This window comes from Cyrtonyx montezumae, unplaced genomic scaffold, assembly GCF_038088225.1.
Source record: "Cyrtonyx montezumae isolate F1298 unplaced genomic scaffold, pur_monq_1.0 scaffold_3, whole genome shotgun sequence".
In the NCBI taxonomy this organism is placed as follows: Eukaryota; Metazoa; Chordata; class Aves; order Galliformes; family Odontophoridae; genus Cyrtonyx; species Cyrtonyx montezumae.
In genome coordinates, this window is record NW_027072034.1 from 137,503,099 (window position 1) to 137,517,533 (window position 14,435).

At 41.4% G+C, this 14,435-nt stretch overlaps 1 protein-coding gene across 1 annotated transcript in view; it reads left to right on the plus strand.

The window, feature by feature from the left end:
• The window catches only part of LOC136051468 (ankyrin repeat domain-containing protein 26-like), a 34,766-nt gene extending 21,059 nt beyond the window's left edge, over window positions 1-13,707 (plus strand). Inside the window, exons 18-26 of the mRNA XM_065740908.1 lie at window positions 314-1,270; window positions 2,954-3,106; window positions 3,924-4,099; window positions 4,293-4,386; window positions 7,395-7,676; window positions 8,320-8,555; window positions 8,963-9,209; window positions 11,795-11,840; window positions 13,341-13,707. Of these exons, the coding sequence (XP_065596980.1) occupies window positions 314-1,270; window positions 2,954-3,106; window positions 3,924-4,099; window positions 4,293-4,386; window positions 7,395-7,676; window positions 8,320-8,555; window positions 8,963-9,209; window positions 11,795-11,840; window positions 13,341-13,489 (2,340 nt within the window). The 3' untranslated portion in view covers window positions 13,490-13,707. The remainder of the gene's footprint in view (window positions 1-313; window positions 1,271-2,953; window positions 3,107-3,923; window positions 4,100-4,292; window positions 4,387-7,394; window positions 7,677-8,319; window positions 8,556-8,962; window positions 9,210-11,794; window positions 11,841-13,340) is intronic.
• The last annotated feature ends 728 nt before the right edge of the window (window positions 13,708-14,435 follow it).

The following is a 14,435-nucleotide window of genomic DNA, read 5'->3' on the forward strand; positions in this document are numbered from 1 at the left end:
TTTTTAGTTGTGAAACACCCAGATATTTTGGGATTAACTAGGAAAGAACTTGGTTGAGGCTGTTTGTGATCCCATTGCTTGGGTTTTGAAATGATTATTATACTACCACCACATTTTTGTTTCCATTTTTTTTCATCATTTGCCTGTATCGATTATTTTTATCTCAACCCATGAGTTCAATTTTGTTTCCAGATCTCTCCCTCATCCCACTTAGCGGTGAGGAGTGAGCAAATGACTGTGTGGTGCCTGGCTGCCTGCCAGGTTAAACCACAATTTCCCAAGTGACTATTTATTCATGTCCTTTATCACTCAGGTATCTGACACTAGTGAAAGAGAAAAGGATCTGTTGTACAAAAATCAGTTACTGCAAGAAGAGATTGCTATGCTAAGAATAGAGTTTGATCAAGTAAAACTAAGGCACCAGGAGGATGAAGGAAAATATGTAGTGGACAATGAGACTATGAAAGAAAAAAATGAAGATCTTAAGAAGGAACTTAAACTGAATGAGGAAGCCTTAACACAGACAGTACTTCAGTACAGCGGTCAGCTGAATTTCCTCAGAACGGAATCTGCAGTGCTAACTTCCAAGCTTGAACAGACAAAAGAAATCAAAGACAGACTGGCAATAGAGATTGAATCATTCCGTTCTCGCTTGAACGCTGCTGTCCAGGATCTTGAACGTCATCAGTCATTGAAAAGTGATGTCGAACGAACATTTCAGAGAGAACGTGAAGAGTGGCTTCATTTACAAGACAAGCTCCATCATGAGCTCTGTGATATGCGAGAAGCCACCAAGGGCTTGACTCAGCAGCTGAGTAAAATGGAAAGCAAAGCTAGTAGCCTAGAAAATGAGCTTCACCGTTTGAAACAGACACTTCAAGAAGAAACACTGCTTCTAGAATTGACACAAAAAGAATTAAATCAAGCCCAGTGGCAGGCAAAGGAAAGTCATCATGCTTGGCAACTTGAGAAAGATCAAGTCAGCAAATTTATGATAAAGCAGGAATCTATGCAGGAGCGATTGGCTCAGTTCCAAAGTGAAAATATTTTACTCCATCAGCAGCTGGAAGATTTGCAGAACAAGGGGATTATGAAAGAAAAGGCTGTGAACGATGTCCAGGACAGATGTAATGATATTTTCAACAAACTCAGGGCTGATACTGAAAAGCAAGTTTACCTCGTGGAAGAGAGAAACAAGGAATTAAATACCGAGTGTACTGATTTAAGGGAACAAGCCTTTAAACACGAGACTGACAAAGTAGAAAGAGAGGTAAGCTATACAACTAGAATAAATTAAAATGCTTCAGTTCATAAAATGACTTTGTATTTCTAAAACGCATCAGGTATGTTATATGCATAGGACTGAATTTTGTAGTTTTGTTCTGGTTCATTGTTTTTCTCTTGGAGTTAAGGAAGACTTTGGTAAATGGTCACTGCTCAGATCTGAGCAGAAATTAGAGAAATACAGGGCTTGGTCAAGAAGATGATCCTTCAGAATTTTTTCATCCTTTCTCCTTAGTCCCCTGTAGAGTGCTGCTTTTCTACACATATTGCACTGTCAACACACAAAAAAAAAAAGTATTAGAAGAACCATCCAATATTCAAAGGTTGAGAGGTGAACATGCAGATAAGTGAAGTGATGAGGGATGGATTTATAGTATGTTCATGCAGAAGAAAGAGTAGAAAAAAACACTTCTTCTTAAGATGATAGAAAATTGAAGTGTTAGTGTTATGCAGTTATTAATTTATGTGTGTGTTTTAGGAGTTCTGAGGCATGTGCCAATCCTCCAAGAAGTTGATTTCAGACACTGATTGAAGTCTTACGTATTTTCTGATGTGCAGACTTATGTAAATGTGTTCATTCTTTATGATTCTGCAAAAATCTGTTTAGCCAGACGGAAGAAAGACTAATTAGGAAATAAGTAAATCTCCTCCTGAAAATTGATAGAGTGCATGAATATGAAATGTGCTGCCATGCAGATTACTAGCATTCTTGGTGTCTTGAATGTGCAAGGAACAAGTATTGCTCCCATATCTGCGTGTAGATTACAGAAAATGAGAAAGACTGGAACATAACAGGGATGGTAGGAGCAAGGATTTCCTTGTACCTTCTTCAGCAAAGGGGTTGGACTCAGATGATCTCTTGAAGTCCCTTCCAATGCCTGCAATTCTGTGATTGTGAGCAGTTATACAGCTGTAGGTAATGGGAGAATACGTTATGAATGTTCTTAGAAGTAAAGTATTCTCGATTCCAGGTAGGGTAATGATTAAGAAGTTGGCTTAACCATTTTGGTTAATCTTTCTTTCCTTTCTAGAGAATAGGAAATGATCACATTCAGTTTTTAGATACCTTGATAATAAAGTTTGTGTCCCCCAACGATTTGAGTAGTGAGCTGAAATTACTCTTCTGTCAGATAGACGCCTTATTTTTGTTTATTTTTAAAGGTAACATAGGGAAATAACTCTTAGAGAGTTGTCAGTTGTCTTAACTTGTGAATTGCTTTATATTCTTCCTCCCTCCTTTTGAAGTTCCTAGATACAGAACATATTAATCCACAGTGAACTCAGTAAGAAGGCTCTAAGAGGATGTGATTCAGCATCTTCTTAAAGCTTCACAGGAGATTCAGGAACACAATTTTATTGTGGATTTAATTATGCCTGCATAGTGAAAGAAAAGCACAATGAATGGTCTAATATAAGGTCACACCTTTGATCATTGGAGTTACATCTGCAGTCAAACATTGCAGCAGAGTTCTTTGTGTTTTCTTAGGGGAAAAAAATACATGATGGCAGTGTGCTTGTGTGATAAAGGTTACTGTGTGCAAGTGCCTGCTGGTGGAGACAAAATTTCTTACCTTTCAATTCACTCTGAAGACTGAATTATATAATCTAGACAGTTTAAAGAAGTAAAGTGATACGTCATGCATTTCCTCCTGTTCTTCTGTTTCTTCAGTGTACGGTCAGACAGCTGCAGCAGGAGCTTGCTGAAGCTCTTAAGAAGCAGTCTATGTCAGAAGCGTCACTTGAAGTTACTACACGGTACTGCAGTGATCTTGAGGAAGACAATTTGCGCTTGCAAAAGGAATTGGACAGGGTGAAAACCAAGGTACAGATAAACTGTAACTCATACCTATAAATCCGAGGGTGTTTTTCCCTGTTTCTGGTGTAGAAGAGAAAAATTATGTTCTGAATGTGAGTAGCAGAGAGGTTAAGAGGTTAGCAGTGATACCCCGTCATAATTCATGAAGCCATTGAAATCTTTGCCAGCTGGCCTCCTTCCTTTGTAGTGCAAGAAAAGAGTTGCTGGAATCATGAAAAAAACCCCAACTATTTTCTTTTGCAAGTAGGGGACATTCTTCAGCCCCAAAGCTGAAGCTCTTCTTCAGGCTGCAGGGTATTGCAGCAGTGTTCTTTCTTCTCCCTACTTGCTCCCCCCTCCTGGTGTCAAACACAACTTAACAATTTGTTTGTGGGTGGGATGTTCCCACTATTTCAAGCAACATCTCACACAGTTGCTCTAAATTTACAAATTATTGCTCTGTATCTTATAAGGTTGGTTGTAAACACTGTAAGCAGGTCCTTAGAAATTAATATTTTCTACGGAATAGCAGGCAAGTAGCTACAGAGTGTCACATGTCACTGAGAAGACAGGATTGACAGTGTCAGCGCTCATAACGGTGTCACAGAAGATCCTTTGGATGGATGGTAGAGGCCAGTGTAACAGATGATGAAATATCTCTACAACCATCTGTTGTTGATTGTTTGCTAAGAGAAATGAAAGTTTGACTGACTTGTAAATGATTACAGTACTTTGGGTAGGGGGTGTATGTAGGTATGTGCAATATTCAAATTCTGCAGCACCCTCTGAGTTCTCTGTAGAGAAACTAACCTGGCTGCTGCAGATTCTCAGTGTTACTTTACAGTTACAGGAGTCCGAAGAACAGCGTATTCAATCTGAGCATTGTGTTCATGACTTGAAGGCTGTCTTAGACTATCAGGAAAGAGAAATATCAGCTTCTTCCCAGAAACTGCAAGACCTTCTGTTAGCAAATTCTGGAACTAATATTACTATAAAGCAACTGGAAGAACATGTGCAGAGGTAAGAAAATAACCTAGCGAAGCAAGGTTTTGCTTTCTGGGAGTCTGAAAACATCAGGATTGCCTTGTTGCATTGCCATGGTAATACGTGCTTTTGAAGGAAGCTCTTGCTTTAGATTGCATTCTTTCACATTGTTCTTTCACAATTTGTGCTATTATGGATCTCTCTAATATGATCTCTATTTCTCTTTAAGACTTGAAATTGAAAATGCCAGACTGGAAGCCACAAGCAAACAACAAACCAATAGAATTGAAGCTCTTCAGAAGGATCTGCACGCCTCAGCCTCAGTAAGCCAGTCATAAAGTTGCTTTTTTTTTTTAGGGGGTGGTGGGGAGCCTCTGAGCCTAGCTGGATATTTTTCATGGGAAAGTTATATGATTTTCCTGGACAGTGCAGAGGAGGTGAGTCACCTGAGCTCTGCTGACTGTAGGGTACTCTGAAAATCCTGCTGGTCCATTCCCCAGCTTTCTGGTTTTAAGAGTTTTCCTGTAATAATATATCAAGTCTACTGAACGCTGAGGTTTTGACATTAATTTGCTGGTTTAAATATTTTATTCTTTATACCATTCATGACATTACATGACAGACACGTATTGGAATGTGCATCTTGAAAGGAATTCTGCAGGTTTCTTTAGGGAAATTTCACATGTGTGTTGGTTCCAAGAGCTTCATGCTCGAGGCCTGACTGACATCATCAAGCTGGGACAAGGATTTTGCTGTGTGGAATTGCTTTTCCATTGGCTGCTTGATGTGTATTTGTTTTCATGAAGCAGTAGAGAGAAATCCCTGTGGAATTATTTTCTGAACTTGGTGAAAGATTTGGAATTTCCCCCTGTTCAGTGGCAGCAGCATAAATAAGGTGATCGATATTAGCATAAATAAGGTGATGTCACCTGTGGTTTATATAAAGCAAATTATTTATGTATTCTAAGCAGTGAACTGTAGGCCTTGTTATACCTGTGGTTGTCAATTAATGTGGAAGTGGTTCTGAAAATAACTATGTGTGGAAGTTGAACTTTGTGCTACTGACTCAAGAAGACACGTGTGCCTGCTCTTTCCCCCTTGGTTAAGACGGCATTGTTTTCAAATGTATGGTGGATGAGAGAAGCTCTTTTGCGTGTTCATTGTTAAGAGTTAGAGTAGTATGGTTAGGTTGTGGTTGGATTTGATGATCTTGAAGGTCTTTTCCAACCTGAGCAATACTATGATTCTGTATTTGAAGTTTCTTTGTATTCTTCATAGTTTTCTTCCAGAAGCCAAATGGCAGAGGTGATAATTGCTAACAATTTTATATGTTTTTTTAAACAATTTTTTCAAAAAACAGATGATCTTGAGTTCTCACATACTCAGCTTTTTGTATCCCTGCCACTCAGGCCCTGAGTACTTTTGTGATTTGGGAATCGTGAAGGAATTGAATAGAAGCCAACAGGGTACATCTCTGTAAATGCTAGAGTTGTCCTGTCAGGAAGATGGTGTGGTTTGATACCAGTAGAGCACACGGAGCAAGGCTGCAGTTCCTCAGTTCTTTATTTGGTTTCCTTCTGGTTGTTGTCTGACCCCTTGATTTCTGGGCAGGGTTAAAACCCCTTATTTTCAGTGCAGCTTTTGGAGGAACTGCTGCAAGTTTTCAGAACAGCAGGAGCTTAAAACCCTTGCAGAATAAATAAGGTGCGAGTGCAAAGTACTAAACTAGTTGCCACCTCTCCTCTGGTTTGTCTGAGAAAACACCACGAGGAACAAAACCAGAATTAGTAAACAGCCACACACAAGATGTGGAGGTCGTGACAGAGGAGACACTGATGAATTTCAGAAGAGCTGACTCTTCCACAAGAGCCTGCTGGTCGTTGGAAAATCCATGAATGCTCTAGACTGCGAGGTGTTCTCCTGGGCTGTGGCTACCTATGTGAGCTGACCTATTAGCAGAGGGACTGCAGAAGCTGTTCTTCTACATCTTTTTCCAGCTCTCTGGGATGAAACCCATTAAGAGGAGGGCATTTGCTTCAGTGGGGGCATCTGTTAGTATCCACAGGTATCAGCCTGTTTGTGTGGCATCTGAACTGATTAAATGTTCACAAGAATCATGTGCCCCAGTGTTGTGCTGAACTTGGCAGAGGGACAGATATGTGCTGTCTGCACTTGCAACATGTACTGGCCTGTGCTGAGGCTCCCCATGAGCCAGCAGTATGCTCTGGTGGCGATGAAGGCCAATGAGATCCTGGGGTGCATTAAAGAGTGTGGCCAGCAGGTCAAGGGAGGTGATCCTCCCACTCTACTCTGCCCTGGTGAGGCCTCACCTGCAGTACTGTGTCCAGTTCTGGGCTCCTTGGTACAAAAAGACAGGGATCACCTCAAAAGGGTCCAGTGGAGGGCTACAAAGATGATAAAGTGCACGGAACACCTCCCTTATGAGGAGAGGCTGAGAGACCTGGGTCTGTTCAGCCTTGAAAAGAGTCAGAGGGGATCTCATCCCTGTCTATAAGTATCTAAGGAGCGGGAGGCAAAGGGACGTAATTTCCAAGAACAAATGAAGCAAAGGTATTCTGAAATGGTGAATGAAGTTGACAGATTAAGAACAAAGGCAAGTTCTGGTTGTTTCTTTGTTTTGTTTTTTTGTTTGTTTGTTTGCTTGTTTGAGTTGTGATAATTTCTGGAAACTTGTAATATGCTTTTCAGGAGGTACAGAAAAGTTATATTTCTGGGGGAGGAGGGGAAATTGGCTTCACAGTTGACCTTGGAAACTTCTGGAACTTCTCATATTTCCTAACGTATTCTAGCAACCAGACAGCGGATTTGACCTAGAGAGGAAGTAACCTCCTTTACCACTGCTGTGGAAGCTGCTTTCTGAAGCTCTGTTTACAAAGCTTTCAAGAGCAATGGCAGGAGGAGCACTTGTTTCCCGTGCCCACTTAGCTCTGTACTGAAGCGCTTCCCTGAAGCACAATGGACATTCTTTCTGATATCTGGGTTGAGTTTGATTTCCATTGAGCAGAAGAGCAGCCCTAGCACCTTTCAGCCTATTCCCACAAGTTAAATTCTGCTAGTTTGGTATTTGTATTTGGAATTTGGTGCAGAATTTGGAATACTTGCTGCAGAAGAGCTGAGGAAGGCTGGAACTCGAGGAATCCTATTGGCAACAGTTTAAAAGCTGTTCTTCCTTTAAAAGATGAGCTTGACTTTCCTTTGGCTTTGATACTGAGTCAGCAGATGACAGTTCCAGTCCTGAAGGTATTCCCCTTTATGAATTTTTAAAGAATAATTTTACACCCCTCTGAGTTCATTTTATTACTGTCTGTAGGTTACTGAACTTTCTCAGAAGCTGGAGTTAGAGTCTAAAAAATGCATCCATCTGGAAGCACAAAACCAGGGTTTGAAAGAAGCGCTGCATACTCTGCATGAGAGCCATGAAAAACTGGAGAAGAACAAACGCCAGCTTAAGGAAGAAGTGGCAAAACTCAGACATCACTTGGAGACTAATACAGTGAATCTCATCCAAATAGAACAGTATAAGAAAGAGATAGATGAACGAGCCGCACAAGAAGTCAGACAAAAACTACAAGAAGTCAATGTTTTTTTGCAGGTAAATGAATTTCTTGAGTCTGTCTGTCATTTTTATTAAGCATATATATATTTTTCATTTTTTTATTTGATGCTTAGTGCTGTGCGTGTGTCTTTCCTGTACAGGAGAATGAAAAATTGTTGGGTGAACGTGCTTTTGTGTGTGCAGTGTGCCTGTAGGTTTCCAACATAATAGCATTCCTGTGACAGACTTCTGTTTTGCAGTTCTTAAAGGGTATTGCAGACTGGTGATCTTGATATTGCTGCTCATCAGCACGGGAATATTGCAACCTAGAGATGGTTTGGCCATAGATACAGGTCACTGTACAGGATAAAATGCTCAGGGAATGAGTCACTGAAGTTGCCATGGGGCAGGAAGAGTGGGGAGGGGAATTCTTATCATTTCTTTGTAGAATCCTTTTTGTGTGCCCCGTCCTACAGAGATATCAGAGCAGCTTCTAAAAGAAGGCTAAGTAATATTGCTAAGAGCAGATCTCTGTTTAGATGAAAACAGTTATGTAATGTGTTGGTTCTGGGCTTCTGCCTTGATTTCCTGATGGTAGTGAGTAGGTACAGTTGCCTCAGCTCTGTAAAACTGTGCCCTGGGGCGGGAAAGATAGTTCACTTTTTCTTTGCAGTGCTTGAAACTGTGTTATCTGCTTCAGGCCCAGGCAGCCTCCCAGGACCGTTTAGAACAAATTAGAGCCAGTCATCGTGCCTCACTGACAAACCAACTAAAGCACAGAATTGAAAGTCTCGAATATGAGTTGGACAGAATAAAGAACACTCAACAAGACAATGTTTTTCAACAAGAATCCACAAAGGCAGAAGCAGAAAGATACAAAGAAAGGTACCTGGAAGAAATGAAAGCTAGAATATGCCTAGGAAATAAGCTGGAAAGGTAAGTCCGTGCCTTTTTGTAGTGGTAACGAAATGTGAATTAGTAGTAGCTTGCATGAAAAACCTTGTTCAGTTTCCTCGTAAAATCCCTCTTCAATGTCTTGTCAGTATTACAGACATAAACCTAAGATGATGTCTTTATGAATGAGCCCTCTGAAACCTTCCCCTTTATTTTTGCAACTGCTGTGATGTCACTTCAGTGTTCTAGCAGTAACACCACTAGCTGTGGCATCACTAGAGTGTGTTTGAAGTTGATAGCATTTTAATAGGCTGCCTTTTGGCCCCTCTCATTTTGGACTCTGAATGCTTTCTGTTTTCTGAAGATGGATAACAGTCAAGGACCTGGAAAAAGTGACATTGCAAAAACATTACCAAAGATGATTCTTTATGTGTTTTTGAATGTTTCAGGGCTAATGAGAAACTATCAGAAGCCAACACTAAGCTCCTTCAGGCGCGCCAGAGAAGCAAATCTTTAATTGCAAGCAGCTTCGTCGGTGGAGGTCTGCCCACAAGCCCAGTTCTGTATTCGGCTGAACTGGGACATCTTGACAACCACGTGGCCCTGAACAGAAGTCTTGGCCTAGGAGGAAGCTTCCTAGGCACAGCTGGGAATGTGTTATCACCGCAAAGAAAGGTTGAAGCCTACATGGCTAAGGTAAGCATTGTGAAATACTCTTAAGTGGTGAAGAGTTTTGGGCATCAAGATTGTAAAAAATTCCAGGAGTGCTCAGACACCAGAAATACTGGCATCTAGCTAATGAACTATATAACTATACACATACAGAACTATATACATATAAGGTTTTCATGTTTTTTCTTTTAACAAGAGAAAATTTAATAAGCAGTGCTGTGGCATCGGAAGTTCTCAGCTATTTACTAAACTGATGTATAGTATGAAGATAAGTGTCTGACATACTTAAAATGGGCAACTTGATATCTTAGCGATGCCTATCAGACATCCCTGGTCAAGCCACTTCTTCTTTCCTTGCTGATCTGCATCTTGATACTTTCTTTTTGTACGTTAATACTAACGAAGACATGCTTCAAAACTAGGACGGTATAAGTATGATTGCTTTGCTTCTTCCTACACTACTGTGGGATGCATGCTGTGCCTAGGCAACACTGCTTTTTGTGCTTCCTGCCGTAGGGTAGATAACCCAAAAGAATAGTATCCACAGAAAATAACAGAGGTGGATGGTATATTTTGTGTGATTTATCTGGATAGCATACAGACAAGTAGTAAATAAAGAAAAGCTGATGGTCAAGACGCGCCCAGGACTCCACATGGGAGGGATCTCCAGCAAGAGATCCTTCCCCAGTGGTGGTCAGCCCTTAAATGGGGTCTGGGAGAGGTGGAGCCAGACTCCACCCCTTCTGGTCACACAGATACATTGCCTTCCCCTGTGGTCCTGTGGCTGACTCAGTGCTCTCCTCAGGTGATCAATCAGTGGTTCAGGCCCTGATTCGACAGTTCCCATGCATCTGCTATGTACTGTTACCTGAAGAAAGAGTGGCCTACTCTTCAGGAAGTCTTCACAGCTTTCTAGTATTTTGCAGCAATTTATATATGATTGCAACACAGCAGTAACTCTGAAGTACTCTACCAGTTGTGCTACTTAGTACTTGGCCTGTTCACCAGACTACTTAGAAAGACAGGAGTTTATACGACACTCAGCCTTTTCTTTCCTTCAGTGTTAGCTTCAGTTAATACCTCAGATTTTTCCAGTAATCTGTTCCCTTCCATTGAAAAAAAAAAAAAAAAAAAAAACCAACAGCAAACAACACCTCTGTATTGCCATTAAATTCAAGCTAAGTGCTGCCTTCTTGGCCGAAGGAGATCACAAGTACTCCTTACAGTAAAGCTCATAATGACAGGGAGTTAAGGAGCTTAAATTGCATCGTGCCTTATGTAGTCGTCTTGCACGTGGCTTTTTATTTAAAGCTCTCTGTGCGCATTTGGAGTTTTTCAAAGTAAGGGAGGTTATCTGAAGAAGAGTGTATGCATCTCCTGGGAGAAGGAAGCTTGTTTAGATTTTGACTTTGATTTGTGCAAAAGCTTTGAAATAGCTTCAAGGACAAGAGGTTGAAAATATTTCACACTGCCATCCTCCAAATTGCTGGTATTGATTCCTCTGTCCATGCAGCTATTAGAAAAAACAAACTGTGCTGATTACAAACAAAAGGAAGAAAGGAGCACAGGAAACAAAGGTGAACTCTACTAGCTGCAACCAGTGTGAGTGCATGGATTCATGCTACCAGTTTTCCTACTGGTAGCGTAAGAGGGAACACCTTCTTCCCATTCCATCTCTGTTTCTGTTCCCCTTCTGATTTTATTCCGTCTGCACTCTGCTTTTGTAGCAGTCTTAAGAATTTCCTCTCTTTTGACTTCTGCCTATTCCTCTTGTTCTTTCTCTGGGCACCAAAAGGAGACTAGCTTTGTTATTCTTTACACTCCATCCCACAGTCAGATGGTTGCACCCATGGGTGAAACCCCCTGAGCCTTCTCTTCCCCAGGCTGACCAGGCCTGGTGCTCTCAGCCCCTCTGCGTAGGCCACGTGCTCCAAGCACGTCGTGTATTTGCAGAGGACATAAGCCAGGAAGCTGTATGCTGACGATCACTTCTGTGTGTTACAGACCTGGTGGAAAATAATGCAAGAGTCACAAATACCATCAAATGCTAATAATAGCATAGAGTGTTTGGACTGTGGCCCTTGAAAAGGTCTGATTTCTCCTTATGAAGACTTTTCATTCAGAATAAATCACAATAAATAACCAGCTCTGGGGGGACAAGGGGTAAATGCTCTTTTCTAGTGATCCAAGCTGGTTTCTGTTACATAATAAAATCTGCAGTACTTGCTTTGTAAGGAAGCTAACAAGAAAGTTAACAAAGGAGTAATGTGTTTTATATGTGTTTGAAGATAGATATTAACCATATCTACATTTTTATAAATCCACTGTGCTTTCTTCCTGTATTTTTATGCCCTGTTATGGTCCAGCTGGTGAATTCTGTATTGTTTTGTGCCAAAGTTAACACTGCTCAGCAGTGAGAAAGCTACAGCCTCACTCACCAAGAGACTGTCTTTGTGAAAACTCAAACTCCAAACCAAGATGTCCCCATTTGGGACGATATTTTTGGTTTCTAATAGGCCATTTATGTGTGGGTTTTAAAATTGTTCTGTAAGTTTTATGATACAAAAATGTAACTTGAAAATTCAATTATGTGTTATGTATAATTCTAGATATGGAAAGAACTGGATGAAAAAATCACTAAAGAACTTGAACGAGGTAATGTAGTACTCTGCTATCAGTGTTTTTAAGGAAGATTATGACTGTTTGTAACTTTTGTGTAAAAAAGAGAAAAAACACAGAGACCAAACCACCTCCCCCACACAGACACACTTGGCTTAAGCTGAAGTCACCTTTCATCCTCAGGCACAAACATCAAACATATAAAACACCCTGAAGTAAGATTTTTATGGACTTCAGTCATCACTTCTCTTTCTGCATACATTCATTGCACTCAGTGTTGTTTGTGGATTCTCTGAAGAGGAGAGTTGCAGTCAGAGACTCAGTGTCCCAAGTGAGGACCAGTGACAAGTGGTGTTCCTCAGGGATCTCTGCTGGCACTGGTGCTGTTTTAACATCTTTTTAAGTGACACGGACAGTGGGATCGAGTGCCCTCTCAGCAAGTTTGCAGATGACACCAAGCTGGGTGGTGCAGTTGAGGTGCTAGAGGGAAGGGATGTCATGCAGAGGGACCTGGACAGGCTCGAGAGGTGGGCCTTTGCCAAACCCGTGAAGTTCACCAAGGCTGAGTGCAGGGTTCTGCTCCTGGCTCGGGGCAATCCCAAGCACAGATGCAGGCTGGGCAGAGAATGGCTTGAGATCAGCCCTGAGGAGAAAGATCTGGGAGTGTTTGTTGATTAAAGACTCAACGTGAGCCAGCAGCGTGTGCTTGCAGCACAGAAGGATAACCGCATCCTGGGCTGCGTCAAGAGAATTGTGACCAGCAGGTCAAGGGAGGCGATTCTGCCCTTCTACTCTGCTCTCATGAGACCCTACTTGGAGAGCTGCATCCAGTTCTGGATCCCCCAGCACAAGAGGAGGGCCACAAAAATAATTAGTGCTGGAGCACCTCCCCTGTGGGATCAGGCTGAGAGAGCTAGAGCTCTTAAGTCTGAAGAAGAGAAGGCTCCAGCGGGACCTTATAGCAACATTCCAGTAGCTGATGGGGCCAGGAAAGCTGGGGAGGGGCTTTTTATAAGGGCATGAAACAGCAGGATGAGGAGAAATGGCTTTAAACTGGAAGAGGGTAGATTTAAACTACTAGTTTTAGGAAGAAATTCTCTACTCCCAAAGTCAGGGTGCTGAAACGCTGGCACAGGTTGCTTGGAGAGGTTGTGCGTGCTCCCACCCTGCAGGCGTTCAAGGCCAGGCTGGGATGGGGTTTGAGCAGCCCGGTCTAGAGGGAGGTGTCCCTGCCTATAGCAGGGGGGTTGGTACTAGGTAATCTTGAAAGGTCCCTTCCAGCCCAAACCATTCTATGATTCTAAGACCTCTGGAATTTCTTTCTGTAGTTTTAGAAGTTGTGTTGATTGATTACTGAATGTGAAAAAATGTTTCTTCCTTTGTGCCTGTCCCTTTTGCTTTTTGTTTCTCTTGGAAGTTGTTAAATCTGTCTCCAGAGCGTAGCCTGTTCAGCTACCAGTAATGTTTTTACAGTGACTTATTTCACTCAGTCTACTGTAAAAGTAACATCATGAATCTTGCTTCTTTTCTCTCCAGCCACTGCTGATCTTGGAACTAGATCTCCTCAAGGTTCTCCAATGGTCTCTATTAATGGATCTTCAAAAAATCTCAGTGTTGACCAGGATCCCCATTGCAGAGCAATACAGGAGTACCGTGATGTCTTAACCAAAAATTACCTGATCTAAATAAAAATGCAAAGGGAAAAGTACTGGGAATTATTTTGTTTACACGGCATGTCTGTGGTTTCCCATCCTGTAGCTTAGATATGGAAACATCTTTATTGCGTTTTGAGTATAAGTTCTAAATGTACTAAAAAAAATAGCACTCTGCACTTCCCTGTTGGTTACTGAGGTACAGCTGATATGTTTTGCACTCAGGAAAAGAACCATATCTATTTTTTCTTACTATCGGATTGAGTAATGTTGGTTCTTGAACTTGACAGAACTGTCTTAAGTGCCTTTGATTACAATAGATGTGTTATTTTGTTCCACTTGTGTTCCTTGTTTTAACAAAAGCATTCCCTTTTCTCTGTTTAAATCCTTTCATTGTTCGTGTTAATGTTTCTAGTGTTATTGTAATGCACAGGAGGTTATTGTTTGGCTTTCTGCCAGCTGTTTCAGTTCTGATACTGTGAATATTTGTGCTGATTAAGTGATAAAGTTTTACACACGTTTAAGCTGGAAAACAGTGCACTTTACATTGTTGTGTCACTTTTACACACCTTGGGTCTAAAAGTACTGTGAGCGTGTAGCCGTGCCAAGAAAGCTTTAATGTGATCTCTTTGACATGTTTGATTTGGTATCCATGTTGGACTTTGTATTAGAATTTGATTCAGCTGTAGGCATTCACAGCTGCTAGATCAACTGATGAACCTGAAGCAGTTAATGCTGGGAAGATGGAAAAGCAGTATTTCGACCTTAAGTCCTGTCGGTACTTAATACTGCTGTGTGACAGGATGACTTTTTGTTGCTGCCAACAGCTGGCAATGCAGTAACTGCAGCTCAGGTGGAAGGTAATGCCATGGGACTTTGTGTCTATAAGACTGGGTGTCCTGGTTAGAGGGATGCTGAGAAGGTGGAGATACTGAATGCCTTCTTTGCTTCCAAGTGTAGTGTCTTGCAGCTGGAGAGG